Source organism: Salmo salar, chromosome ssa15 (genome assembly GCF_905237065.1).
Source record: "Salmo salar chromosome ssa15, Ssal_v3.1, whole genome shotgun sequence".
Lineage (NCBI taxonomy): Eukaryota > Metazoa > Chordata > Actinopteri > Salmoniformes > Salmonidae > Salmo > Salmo salar.
This window is the reverse complement of record NC_059456.1, coordinates 104,452,193-104,465,900: the sequence shown is the minus strand read 5'-3', so window position 1 is coordinate 104,465,900 and position 13,708 is coordinate 104,452,193. Positions and strand designations below refer to the sequence as shown.

The 13,708-nt window shown below is 43.3% G+C and overlaps 1 protein-coding gene and 1 long non-coding RNA gene across 3 annotated transcripts in view; both read left to right on the top strand.

Moving 5' to 3' along the window:
• The window catches only part of LOC106572907 (CDK5 and ABL1 enzyme substrate 2), a 133,104-nt gene extending 128,967 nt beyond the window's left edge, over positions 1-4,137 (top strand). For both annotated transcript variants that reach the window (XM_045696504.1, XM_045696503.1), the window contains 2 exons: positions 144-348; positions 2,533-4,137. In XM_045696504.1, coding sequence (XP_045552460.1) covers positions 144-348; positions 2,533-2,673 — 346 coding nt within the window. In that variant the 3' untranslated portion in view covers positions 2,674-4,137. The remainder of the gene's footprint in view (positions 1-143; positions 349-2,532) is intronic.
• A 1,099-nt stretch (positions 4,138-5,236) lies between these two features.
• Positions 5,237-8,696, top strand: LOC106590772 (uncharacterized). Its single transcript, XR_001325104.2, has 2 exons — positions 5,237-5,874; positions 5,916-8,696. It is a non-coding gene; the product is annotated as an uncharacterized lncRNA (long non-coding RNA).
• The last annotated feature ends 5,012 nt before the right edge of the window (positions 8,697-13,708 follow it).

Here is a 13,708-nt window from a genome sequence, read left to right as displayed (position 1 = left end):
TGTGTGTGTGTGTGTGTGTGTGTGTGTGTGTGTGTGTGTGTGTGTGTGTGTGTGTGTGTGTGTGTGGTCATGTCCATAGATGTTCAGTATGCTTTGTCTTACTCTAATCCTAACACATGCCCTTCCCCCCCTCTCTCCTCCAGTCTAAAGAGAGAGATGCGTACAGTGGGTGACGACTGCGGCCTGCAGGCGGTCACCGTGGCGATGGCGTTTGTTTACTTTGAGAAACTGGTCCTCCAGGGGCGACTCAACAAACACAACAGGAAGTTGGTCTCTGGAGCCTGCGTGCTGCTCGCCGCTAAGATCAGCAGCGACCTCAAGAAGCAAGACGTCACACAGCTCATAGATGTACCTATTATCCTTTCAGAATGACATAAACCTCCAAATGCTTTGTGAACCATCTATGTATGCTATATAAAGGCTTTATGTATGCTATATAAAGGCTTTATGTATGCTATATATAGCCTTTATGTATGCTATATATAGCCTTTATGTATGCTATATATAGCCTTTATGTATGCTATATATAGCCTTTATGAAGGCTTTATGTATGCTATATGAAGGCTTTATGTATGCTATATGAAGGCTTTATGTATGCTATATAAAGGCTTTATGTATGCTATATGAAGCATTTATGTATGCTATATGAAGGCTTTATGTATGCTATATGAAGGCTTTATGTATGCTATATGAAGGCTTTATGTATGCTACATGAAGGCTTTATGTATGCTACATGAAGGCTTTATGTATGCTACATGAAGGCTTTATGTATGCTACATGAAGGCTTTATGTATGCTACATGAAGGCTTTATGTATGCTACATGAAGGCTTTATGTATGCTACATGAAGGCTTTGTGTATGCTACATGAAGGCTTTGTGTATGCTACATGAAGGCTTTGTGTATGCTACATGAAGGCTTTGTGTATGCTACATGAAGGCTTTGTGTATGCTACATGAAGGCTTTGTGTATGCTATATGAAGGCTTTATGTATGCATCTTTCACATTCTGCACGTGTATGTGTATCTTTATGAAGTCATGCTCTTTGAAAACAAAAATGGCTGGGCTGGTTTCCTAGATCTATTTTAACACCTGGTCTCAGAACCTGAGAGCAGGAAGAGGCAGCAGAGCACAGGAGACACTCCAGTGTGTATTGGCATCATATTCTTGTTTTAACAGATCAGCCGTTATTGGAGACAAGATGACATAACATGTTTAACTGGGTCAACTTTCAGTCCTCACATACACTACATGACCAAGAGTATGTGGACACTTGCTCGTCAAACATCTCATTCCAAAATCATGGTCATTTAATATGGAGTTGGTCCCTCCTCTGCTGCTATAACAGCCTCCACTCTTCTGGGAAGGCTTTCCACTAGATGTTGGAACATTGCTGCGGGGGACTTGCTTACATTCAGCCACAAGAGCATTAGTGAGGTCAGCCACTGATGTTGGGCGATTAGGCTTGGCTCGCAGTCAGCGTTCCAATTCATCCCAAAGGTGTTCGGTGGGTTGAGGTCAGGGCTCTGCAGGCCGATCAAGTTCTTCCACACTGATCTCGACAAAACATTTCTGTATAGACCTCGCTTTGTGCACGGGGGCATTGTCATGCTGAAACAGGAAAGGGCCTTCCCCAAACTGTTGCCACAAAGTGGAAGCACAGAATCGTCTAGAATGTCATTGTAAAGATTTCCCATCACTGGAACTAAGGGGCCCGAACCATGAAAAACAGCCACAGACCATTATTTCCCCTCCACCAAACTTTACAGTTGGCACTCTGCGTTGGGGCAGGTAGCGTTCAGGGCAGGTAGCGTTGGGGCAGGGACTTTCAGATGGCGAAGCGAGCTTTACACCACTCCAGCCGACGCTTGGCATTGAACATGGTGATCTTAGGCTTGTGTGCGGCTGCTCGGCCATGGAAACCCATTTCATAAAGCTCCCGACAAACAGTTCTTGTGCTGACATTGCTTCCAGAAGCAGTTTGGGACTCAGTAGTGAGTGTTACAACCGAGGACAGATGATTTTTACGCGCTTCTGAACTCTGCGGTCCCGTTCTGTGAGATTGTTGTGGCCTACCACTTTGCGGCTGAGCCGTTGTTGCTCCTAGACGTTTCCACTTCACAATAACAGCACTTACAGCTGACCGGGACAGCTGTAAGTAGAAAGGTGGCGTCCTATGACGGTCCCACGTTGAAAGTCACTGAGCTCTTCAGTAAGACCATTCTACTGCCAATGTCTGTCAATGGAGATTGCATGGCTGTGTGCTCGATTTTATACACCTGTCAGTCACAGGTGTGGCTGAATTAGCCGAATCCACTAATTTGAAGGGGTGTCCAAATACTTTTGTGTATATATAGTGTATATTAATTATATTTACTCATATTAGATTGCTAAAGGTCAGGTCTTTGTGGATTAAAATCCACCATTCACCTTAGAGTATGGAAACCCTGTGGAGGATCTGTAGGGCAACAGTAGAGCAACACAACTTTCCTAACAGGTCACTTCCTCCTCGTCCCTCTTCTCTTCCTCTGCAGAAACTGGAGGAGCGTTTCCGTATCAGTCGGCGAGAGTTGATCCCGTTTGAGTTCACGATCCTTGTTGCCCTGGAGATGGCTCTGTACCTGCCTGAGAGAGCCATCATGCCACACTACCGACGACTGGTGCAACAGAACTAGGACCACACCCACTGCTGTTCCTACATGGAAGTGAGGGGAGGAGCTACGCCTACTAGGGTCTGGAGACTGGACGTTGGGGGTGGAGTGAGGGGAGGAGCCACACCTACTAGGGTCTGGAGACTGGACATGGGGGTGGGGTGAGGGGAGGAGCTACGCCTACTAGGGTCTGGAGACTGGACATGGGGGTGGGGTGAGGGGAGGAGCCACGGTTACTAGGGTCTGGAGACTGGACATGGGGGTGGGGTGAGGGGAGGAGCCACACCTACTAGGGTCTGGAGACTGGACATGGGGGTGGAGTGAGGGGAGGAGCTACACCTACTAGGGTCTGGAGACTGGACTGGGGGTGGAGTGAGGGGAGGAGCCACACCTACTAGGGTCTGGAGACTGGACATGGGGGTGGAGTGAGGGGAGGAGCTACACCTACTAGGGTCTGGAGACTGGACTGGGGGTGGAGTGAGGGGAGGAGCCACACCTACTAGGGTCTGGAGACTGGACATGGGGGTGGGGTGAGGGGAGGAGCCACACCTACTAGGATCTGGAGACTGGACATGGGGGTGGAGTGAGGGGAGGAGCCACACCTACTAGGGTCTGGAGACTGGACATTGGGGGTGGAGTGAGGGGAGGAGCCACACCTACTAGGGTCTGGAGACTGGACATGGGGGTGGAGTGAGGGGAGGAGCCACACCTACAAGGGTCTGGAGACTGGACATGGGGGTGGAGTGAGGGGAGGAGCTACACCTACTAGGGTCTGGAGACTGGTTATGGAATACTCTGCCCCCACACCTGGAAACCATGCGTTTGATACCATTCCACTCCAGCCATTACCACGAGCCCGTCCTCCCCAATTAAGGTGCCACCAACCTCCTGTGCTAAGCACCATAAACTCAGAGGCTTTTACTCACCTCAGTAACGACACTGGTATTTTACGCTCACCTTGAAGAAGTATAAATTACACCGATCAGTCTTCCTACAATAGCTGGTATTATTATCAACATACAGTATATAATTACTACACATTGTAAACCTGAACGTGGCCATGCTTCCACAAGGGGGTGCTAAAGTTCAGCAGTAGCATTTGGTATCGGACGTGAGGTGTCACACTGCAAGAATACCGGTTATGCTTCATACACACTATAGGGGCTGACCTAAACTGTACCGTTCAGGTTTTCTTTTCTCTTCACATTGTCTGTTCCAGCAGGGTTCCAGCAGCTATGGTGGACGTGTAACCAGGCCAGTTTGGCTCGGTTTGGTCTTCTAGTGGGAATCAGGCATAAGACTAACAAACAACCAGGGAGGAAACTTCTCCATCACCTTCCTGCCAGCATGTTAAAGGGAAAACAAATACAAGAAACCTTTTTGTTTTAAATGTTTATTTATTATATTTCATCTATTTCTTTGAAAAATAAGGGATGTTTATATTATAACCAAACCAGTTCATTATTTTGCACCTCTTTGTAGTGTAACTCACAGAAGTTTTCTTCCAGCATTATAACCAAGCATCCCGTAGTAAAGCTGTCATCCCAAATAGAGCCCTATTCCCTAACCAAACGTCCTTTGGTAAAAGTGTCATCCTAAATATAACCCTATTCCCTAACCAAGCATCGCTTAGTAAAGGTGTCATCCCAAATAGAACCCTATTCCCTAACCAAGCATCGCTTAGTAAAGGTGTCATCCCAAATAGAACCCTATTCCCTAACCAAGCATCCCTTGGTAAAGGTGTCATCCCAAATAGAGCCCTATTCCCTAACCAAGCATCCCGTAGTAAAGCTGTCATCCCAAATAGAGCCCTATTCCCTAACCAAGCATCCCGTAGTAAAGCTGTCATCCCAAATAGAGCCCTATTCCCTAACCAAGCATCCCTTAGTAAAGGTGTCATCCCAAATAGAGCCCTATTCCCTAACCAAGCATCCCTTAGTAAAGGTGTCATCCCAAATAGAGCCCTATTCCCTAACCAAGCATCCCTTGGTAAAGGTGTCATCCCAAATAGAGCCCTATTCCCTAACCAAGCATCCCTTGGTAAAGGTGTCATCCCAAATAGAGCCCTATTCCCTAACCAAGCGTCCCTTGGTAAAGGTGTCATCCCAAATAGAGCCCTATTCCCTAACCAAGCATCCCTTGGTAAAGGTGTCATCCCAAATAGAGCCCTATTCCCTAACCAAGCATCCCGTAGTAAAGCTGTCATCCCAAATAGAGCCCTATTCCCTAACCAAGCGTCCCTTGGTAAAGGTGTCATCCCAAATAGAGCCCTATTCCCTAACCAAGCGTCCCTTGGTAAAGGTGTCATCCCAAATAGAGCCCTATTCCCTAACCAAGCATCCCTTAGTAAAGGTGTCATCCCAAATAGAGCCCTATTCCCTAACCAAGCATCCCTTGGTAAAGGTGTCATCCCAAATAGAGCCCTATTCCCTATAGTACTCTTTGTGTATTAAAGTGATGGTGGTGATTGTTGCTATGAAAAGAGCCTGATCTTCCTAACCTTGTTACTGAGTTACTACAGCGTGTGTATATATATATATATATATATATATATATATATATATATATATATATATATATATATATATATATATATATATACACAGAGATGCAGTGTATTATTCAACTCTATGTTAGAGGTGACATTGACTACAATGATCTAAGCACATTCTATGGTGCGTTTTGTGTTGTGTTCCACTTCCTCCTCCGAAGCATGTTTAATGTGTGTGTCTGAACCTATGCCACCGTATATATCCCCCCTTTGGTGGCATCCTAAATGGCACACTTTTCCCTATGTAGTGCACTACTTCTAACCAGAAATAAAGCACTATATAGGCCGATGGGGTGTCATTTGGGATCAAAGACGTTAGAATGTTCCTTTTTTTTATTTTCTTTATCTTCATTTTACTTTCAACTGTTTTAGACTTTTACATTCTGTACAACCATTTATTTATCGTTCTTATTTTCTTCTTCAGTACACTATGAAGGCCATTGAGGTAATATGTTTGATCCTGTATTTATCGTATTGCTATTTCCTTTGTCTTTCAGTTCAATGTGTTTTTTCATTTCATTCAGTGTCAGTTATAGTTTCAATTTAGTGTCTTTTTAAGTTCAAATTTTCTTTGAGAGAGTGACAACTTTGCTCAGTCACACTGTTATAATGTTGTGTTATTATGGTTATAGCGCTTTTATAAACAGTTTAGATTCAGTTTTTTTCTTTTTCAGGTCAGTCAGAAGTTTGGCCTTGGTTAAGTTACGTTTTTCAGGTCAGTCAGAAGTTAGGCCTTGGTTAAGTTACGTTTTTCAGGTCAGTCAGAAGTTAGGCCTTGGTTAAGTTACGTTTTTCAGGTCAGTCAGAAGTTAGGCCTTGGTTAAGTTACGTTTTTCAGGTCAGTCAGAAGTTAGGCCTTGGTTAAGTTACGTTTTTCAAGTCAGTCAGAAGTTTGGCCTTGGTTAAGTTACGTTTTTCAAGTCAGTCAGAAGTTAGGCCTTGGTTAAGTTACGTTTTTCAGGTCAGTCAGAAGTTTGGCCTTGGTTAAGTTACGTTTTTCAAGTCAGTCAGAAGTTAGGCCTTGGTTAAGTTACATTTTTCAGGTCAGTCAGAAGTTTGGCCTTGGTTAAGTTACATTTTTCAAGTCAGTCAGAAGTTAGGCCTTGGTTAAGTTACGTTTTTCAAGTCAGTCAGAAGTTAGGCCTTGGTTAAGTTACGTTTTTCAAGTCAGTCAGAAGTTAGGCCTTGGTTAAGTTACATTTTTCAAGTCAGTCAGAAGTTAGGCCTTGGTTAAGTTACATTTTTCAAGTCAGTCAGAAGTTAGGCCTTGGTTAAGTTACATTTTTCAAGTCAGTCAGAAGTTAGGCCAAGTTACGTTTTTCAAGTCAGTCAGAAGTTTGGCCTTGGTTAAGTTACGTTTTTCAAAAAGGGATTTTTTTTTTTTTTTTGCCATATTCCCCAAAGAGATACTGTGAACAGAATCATACATTTGCAATGTGTTGTCAGACAGTATGTTCATTTTAACAGTGGAATAGAGTATAGATATGTCCAGGATGGTATAGTGTGTCTGTGTTGTTACTACTATGTGTTAACACTGTGAACGTCAGTGGAGTGAACGCTGTTAGCGGCGCCATCTAGTGGGCAACATTGCAGTAACAGTACATAGGAGATATCCAATGAATGATGATATGAGGAAATGGACAATGTTCATAATTTTGATCATTCGACATGTTGTGTTTTAAATAGCTGTCTGTCAGGACACAAACACAACGAATAAAGTGCCTGAGCAATATGACAAGCGCTGCGTTACAAATGGCATCATATTCCCTACATATTTGACTACTTTCGACCAGAGCCCAATGGGCCCTGGTCAAAAGTAGTGCACTATATAGGGAATAGGGTGCCATTTGAGACGCATACAATATCTCTATACAGATGAAGACTGATTTACTGTGTGTGATTTATTTTTTTATTTGTTTATTTCACCTTTTATTTACGCAGGGAGAACAATCACAAATTCTGTCAGAAAATACTGTATGTTCCTTCAATCTGAACTTTCTCTTCAAAAGTGGGCTTTTTTTAAACACGGCATTGTTGTAGAAAAGCATTGTTGGTATTTTTTTAATGCATTGAGACACTGACTTTACTTTGACCAAAACTCTGAATCTCTGGCAACCGGACACAGTGCTTCCAATTCCCCACAGACTGAATACAGGTTCTGAATCTCTGGCAACCGGACACAGTGCTTCCAATTCCCCACAGACTGAATACAGGTTCTGAATCTCTGGCAACCGGACACAGTGCTTCCAATTCCCCACAGACTGAATACAGGTTCTGAATCTCTGGCAACCGGCCACAGTGCTTACAATTCCCCAGAGACTGAATACAGGTTCACACTAAGGACATGTTCACGATCAATTTCAGACTGACTGATCTGCAAATGATATTTTTTATCCTAAATAACTACTTCCTGTTTATATATACCCGTTGCAGTTGCCGCAATGAGAAAAGGTCGTAACTACACCATTGGATACCACGATGTTTACTAACTGATTATTTTGGTTTTATTATTCTGGGAAAACAGGGAATTCTGGGAAAGTTTGCGGAATATTACAACCCTACATGGAACTAACCCTGCTCTGTGTAGTGCACCAACTGACCCTGCTCTGTGTAGTGCACCAACTGTGTTACTGATATTAAACCACTTACTCCTTGTTACATTAAGGGAAGGAGGGCGTGTTACATTAAGGGGAAGGAGGGCGTGTCACATTAAGCAAAGGAGGGCGTGTCAGATTAAGGGGAAGGAGGGCGTGTCACATTAAGGGGAAGGAGGGCGTGTCACATTAAGGGAAGGAGGGCGTGTTACATTAAGGGGAAGGAGGGCGTGTCACATTAAGGGGAAGGAGGGCGTGTCACATTAAGGGGAAGGAGGGCGTGTCACATTAAGCGGAAGGAGGGCGTGTCACATTAAGGGGAAGGAGGGCGTGTCACATTAAGGGGAAGGAGGGCGTGTTACATTAAGGGGAAGGAGGGCGTGTCACATTAAGGGAAGGAGGGCGTGTCACATTAAGGGGAAGGAGGGCGTGTCACATTAAGGGGAAGGAGGGCGTGTCACATTAAGGGGAAGGAGGGCGTGTCACATTAAGGGGAAGGAGGGCGTGTCACAGTAAGGGGAAGGAGGGCGTGTCACAGTAAGGGGAAGGAGGGCGTGTCACAGTAAGGGGAAGGAGGGCGTGTCACAGTAAGGGGAAGGAGGGCGTGTCACATTAAGGGGAAGGAGGGCGTGTCACATTAAGGGGAAGGAGGGCGTGTCACATTGAGCGAAGGAGGGCGTGTCACATTAAGGGGAAGGAGGGCGTGTCACAGTAAGGGGAAGGAGGGCGTGTCTGTGACTAATGCCAGGTGACATTCTTTTGAACAAAGTGCAGGACAGTTTTTATAATATTATCTCCTAAATGTTGTCCCCTTTTGTTGTTTGTGAATTGTTTGTTATAGCATAAAATGTAAATGTATTATTGTCAGTATGACAGAAGAATAAATCTAATATATTTTCTGACTGGACTGATGTTGTTTTCTGTTTCGACGCTATTGGCTGGAATAAACTTAATAGAAGTCCTTTGAGTTATCGAATCAAATCAAATTTATTTGTCACATATACACATGGTTAGCAGGTGTTAATGCGAGTGTAGCGAAATGCTTGTGCTTCTAGTTCTGACCATGCTGTAATATCTAACAAGTAATCTACCAATTCCACAACAACTACCTTGTACACACAAGTGTAAAGGAATGAATACATAAAAGTATATAAATGAGTGATTGCCGAAATGGAAGGCAAGAAGTAATAGATGGTATGGAGTACAGTATATACATATGAGATGGGTATTGTAGGGTATGAAAACATATAAAGCAGCATTGTTTAAGGTGGCTAGTGATACATTACATCAGGATGGCAAGATGCAGTAGATGGTATAGAGTACAGTATATACATATGAGATGAGTAATGTAGGGTAAGTAAACATTATATAAAGTGGCATTGTTTAAGTGGCTAGTGATACATCTAATTACATCAAGATGGCAAGATGCAGTAGATGGTATGGCGTACAGTATATACATATGAGATGAATAATGTAGGTTATGTAAACATTATCTAATATAAAGTGGCAAGTGATAAATTGATTACATCAATTTTCCCATTATTAAAGTGGCTTTAGTTGAGTCAGTATGTTGGCAGCAGCCACACAATGTTAGTGATGGCTGTTTAACAGTCTGATGGCCTTGAGATAGAAGCTGTTTTTCAGTCTCTCGGTTCCAGCTTTGATGCACCTGTACTGATCTCGCTTTCTGGATGATAGCGGGGTGAACAGACAGTGGTTCGGGTGGTTGATGTACTTGATGATCTTTTTGGCCTTCCTGTAACATCGGGTGGTGTAGGTGTCCTGGAGGACAGGTAGTTTGCCCCCGGTGATGCGTTGTGCAGACCTCACTACCCTCTGGAGAGCCTTATGGTTGTGGGCGGAGCAGTTGCTGTACCAGGCGGTGATACAGCCCGACAGGATGCTCTCGATTGTGCATCTGTAAAAGTTTGTGAGTGTTTTTGGTGACAAGCCGAATTTCTTCAGCCTCCTGAGGTTGAAGAGTTGCTGCTCCGCCTTCTTCACCACGCTGTCTGTGTGGGTGGACCATTTCAGTTTTTCCGTGATGTGTACGCCGAGGAACTTAAAACTCCACCTCTCCACCTTGACATTTACATAGAAGTCAGTTGAGTGAGTTATCTTGAGACTTACATAGAAGTCAGTGAGTGAGTTATCTTGAGACTTACATAGAAGTCAGTGAGTGAGTTATCTTGAAATTTACATAGAAGACAGTTGAGCGAGTTATCTTGAGATTTACATAGAAGTCAGTTGAGTTGTGCAGCAACCTAGAAGAGACAAAACCATGGATGAATTTTTCTGCATCATTTTTGGACAGAAAGTTTCAGATTTTTGCAATGTTACGTTGTCACGTCCTGAGGGGTTATTGGTTATTGTAGTTTGGTCAGGACGTGGCAGTGGGTATTTGATTTATATGGTTCGGGATTTATTGGGATATGTATTTATGTAAGAGGGGTGTTTGTTTTATGTGTTCCGGGGTTTTTGGGTAATGTTCTTGTTTTGTATTTCTATGGTTTTCTATGTTGTGTATTTCTTTGTTGGCCTGGTGTGGCTCTCAATCAGGAACAGCTGTACATCGTTGCTTCTGATTGGGAGTCATACTTAGGTAGCCCTTTGTTCACCTGTGGTTTGTGGGAAGTTGTTGTTGCATAGCTGTTTGTGTAGCCTGCAATACTGTTCGTTCGATCGTTTTCGTGTTTTGTTTCGTTTGTGTTCTATTAAAGTTAAGATGAGCACTCAACCCGCTGCGCCTTGGTCCATTACGTACGTCGACGTTACATACGTAGATGGAAAAAAGCTGTCCTTGAAACAGTCTTGATATGTTCATCAAAAGAGAGATCAGGGTCCAGAGTAACGCCAAGGTCCTTCAGTTTTATTTGAGACGACTGTACAACCATCAAGATTAATTGTTAGATTCAACAGAAGATCGCGTTGTTTCTTGGGACCTAGAACTTGCATCTCTGTTTTGTCTGAGTTGCACAGCAACTCACTGCCTTCCTGAAAACAAACAATGTACACAAAACGCTTCAGTCTGGTTTTAGACCCCATTATAGCACTGAGACTGCGTCAGACCAAGGCTCTGCATCTGTCCTCGTGCTCCTAGACCTTAGTGTTGATTTTGATACCATCACCACATTCTTTTGGAGAGATTGGAAACCCAAATTGGTCTACACGGACAAGTTCTTTCCTGGTTTAGATCTTATCTGTCAGAAAGATATCAGTTTGTCTCTGTGGATGGTTTGTCCTCTGAAGCCTGTGTTTCAGACATAAGGAAGTGGATGGCGGCAAATGTTCTACTTTTAAACTCAGACAAAACAGAGATGCTTGTTCAAGGTCCCAAGAAACAAATAGATCTTCTGTTGAATCTGACAATTAATCTTGATGGTTGTACAGTCGTCTCAAATAAAACTGTGAAGGACCTCGGCGTTACTCTGGACCCTGATCTCTCTTTTGACGAACATATCAAGACTGTTTCAAGGACAGCTTTTTTCCGTCTACGTAACAGAAACTTTCTGTCCAAAAATTATGCAGAAAAATGAATCCATGCTTTTGTTACTTCTAGGTTAGACTACTGCAATGCTCTACTTTCCGGCTACCCGGATAAAGCACTAAATAAACTTCAGTTAGTGCTAAACACGGCTGCTAGAATCTTGACTAGAACCAAAAAATTGTATCATATTACTCCAGTGCTAGCCTCTCTACACTGGCTTCCTGTTAAGGCAAGGGCTGATTTCAAGGTTTTACTGCTAACCTACAAAGCATTACATGGGCTTTCTCCTACCTACAGTGGGGGAAAAAAGTATTTGATCCCCTGCTGATTTTGTATGTTTGCCCACTGACAAAGAAAGGATCAGTCTATAATTTTAATGGTAGGTTTATTTGAACAGTGAGAGACAGAATAACAACAAAAATATCCAGAAAAATGCATGTCAGAAATGTTATATATTGATTTGCATTTTAATGAGGGAAATTGTTTCATCAAACATTGGCATCTCATGATCAAAAGAAAGGGAGCCATCTTCCTGGCCTGGAGGCCCGCTTTCGTCCTCCCACTGATCGAAGCTCGGAATTGGTCCATATCTCACCATCTGCTGCGTCATCGATCTCTCTAGAGTCCTGGTGATTAAACCTCTCACACATGGGACGAGACAACATCCACACAACACAAACACACTCATACAGGTGAAAGCAGCCCATAATACAGTTCTTACAACACTTTTCCATTTCCCAAACATGGGCTGTGTTATCAGGAATGTACGTACAGCAATGAACCTAATCATTCTACCTACACCGCCCTCTTCTGCCAATAACATATCGAGAGTCAGTCTATTTTACCAGGTCATGAGGGAGGTGGCGGATATTTGGTCAGAGAACCTCTTTACTGCATCCCCGTTTTCATTCATTAATCTCTGTTGATTATAAAAGATGTCATTAATCCCATCCACATTTTTTTTATTATTGTCAACCACCAAAATAATGTAGTGTTAAAGCCTTCACATATTTGATTCATAGCTTTGTATTCATCTGGAACTTCCCTGAGGATGCCAATAGCATCCATCTAGACAAAGCTACTCCCATCCTGGTCAAAACTCCTCCTGTGCCTACTTTGGCCTCCTATAACTGGCCTCTGATGACTAACTCGAACTGGTTGGACCAATAACCCCAGGGCGCAAGTTCCTAACCACCCTTTGTGGTAATTTCTGTCGTATGCGTCCTTTGCTGGTACTAGCCCACCCTACATCAGTTATAGGTGCTGTGAGGTTAAGAATTTTCTATTCATCTTTCAAACCTAAGTAAGTCACATTCACGATTACCTTTCAGCCATTAAAATCATCTAAGTTCTCGGTGCCATTCTTGTATCTATACCACTGGTACTCATCAGGAATTAAGGTGAACCGAGGTGGGTTGGCCGAGTACCTCAATCTGACCCGCCCAGTCCCTGTACAGTTGTCTGCTTTCCTAGGAAGTTGTTTAATGTTTACCTTAAATCCTACATCTTGATCTTCTTTGACTCCTTATTCTGTATGTCACTCATCAGTGTATTATATAGTTTATCTTCTACTTCTTCTCAATGACAACGGTATCGTATGATTAGTACCGGAAGGTGGTGGATCTGAATGTATCAGAAAGATTAGACTATGATACAGCTCAGAGTCTCTACTCTTCCCAAAAATCGCCAACCCTCTCCTGCCCTTAGTCTCTCTGCTAGGTACCACCCCATACTCACACCTCTAGGAGCACACACAGTGATGAACGGTCGGGATAGGAAATCTTCGTTAAGGAGGTGACCCCCGGACCCTGTTGGTACTCGGTTCTTCTCCTAACTCTGTGTGTGATCAGCAGTGCTCATATGTGTACATACCTCCTTGCAGTGGGTAACGTGGACCCAAGTGACTCTCTCAGCTTTTCTAATGGCAAAGTCAGTGGTTTAACAGAACCTGGTATGGGCCTTCCCAACGGGGCTGCTTTCGGTCTTTTCTCCTCAGGGACTGGATCCACACCCAGTCTCCTGGTTGGATTGAGTGAATCACCTTCTCCTGTAATTCACCTGTTGGACACAAAATCTTGGACATATGGGTTTGGTTAACAAACAGTCTTCTCATGTGTTCTGTTAGTATTTCTTCAATTTCTATGTCTACCTGTTCTGGTATCTCTAACTCTGGCATTCTATTTATTCAACCCGATTAGCTAAAATGTCATCCATCATTTAAAGAGATGGCTCCTAGTAAACCAACTCTAGGGATAATATCTTGACTTAATATTTTAGCTACCATAATCATGTCCACCAAGTAAGTTGGGAACGCTTCTACCCATTTGCTATACTTATCTATTCTTGTTAAACACCCCTCATTTCGGAATAGTTCAATAAGTCCAATTCCAAATGTTGGAATGGATCTTCTTACAAAAAAAAAATGTG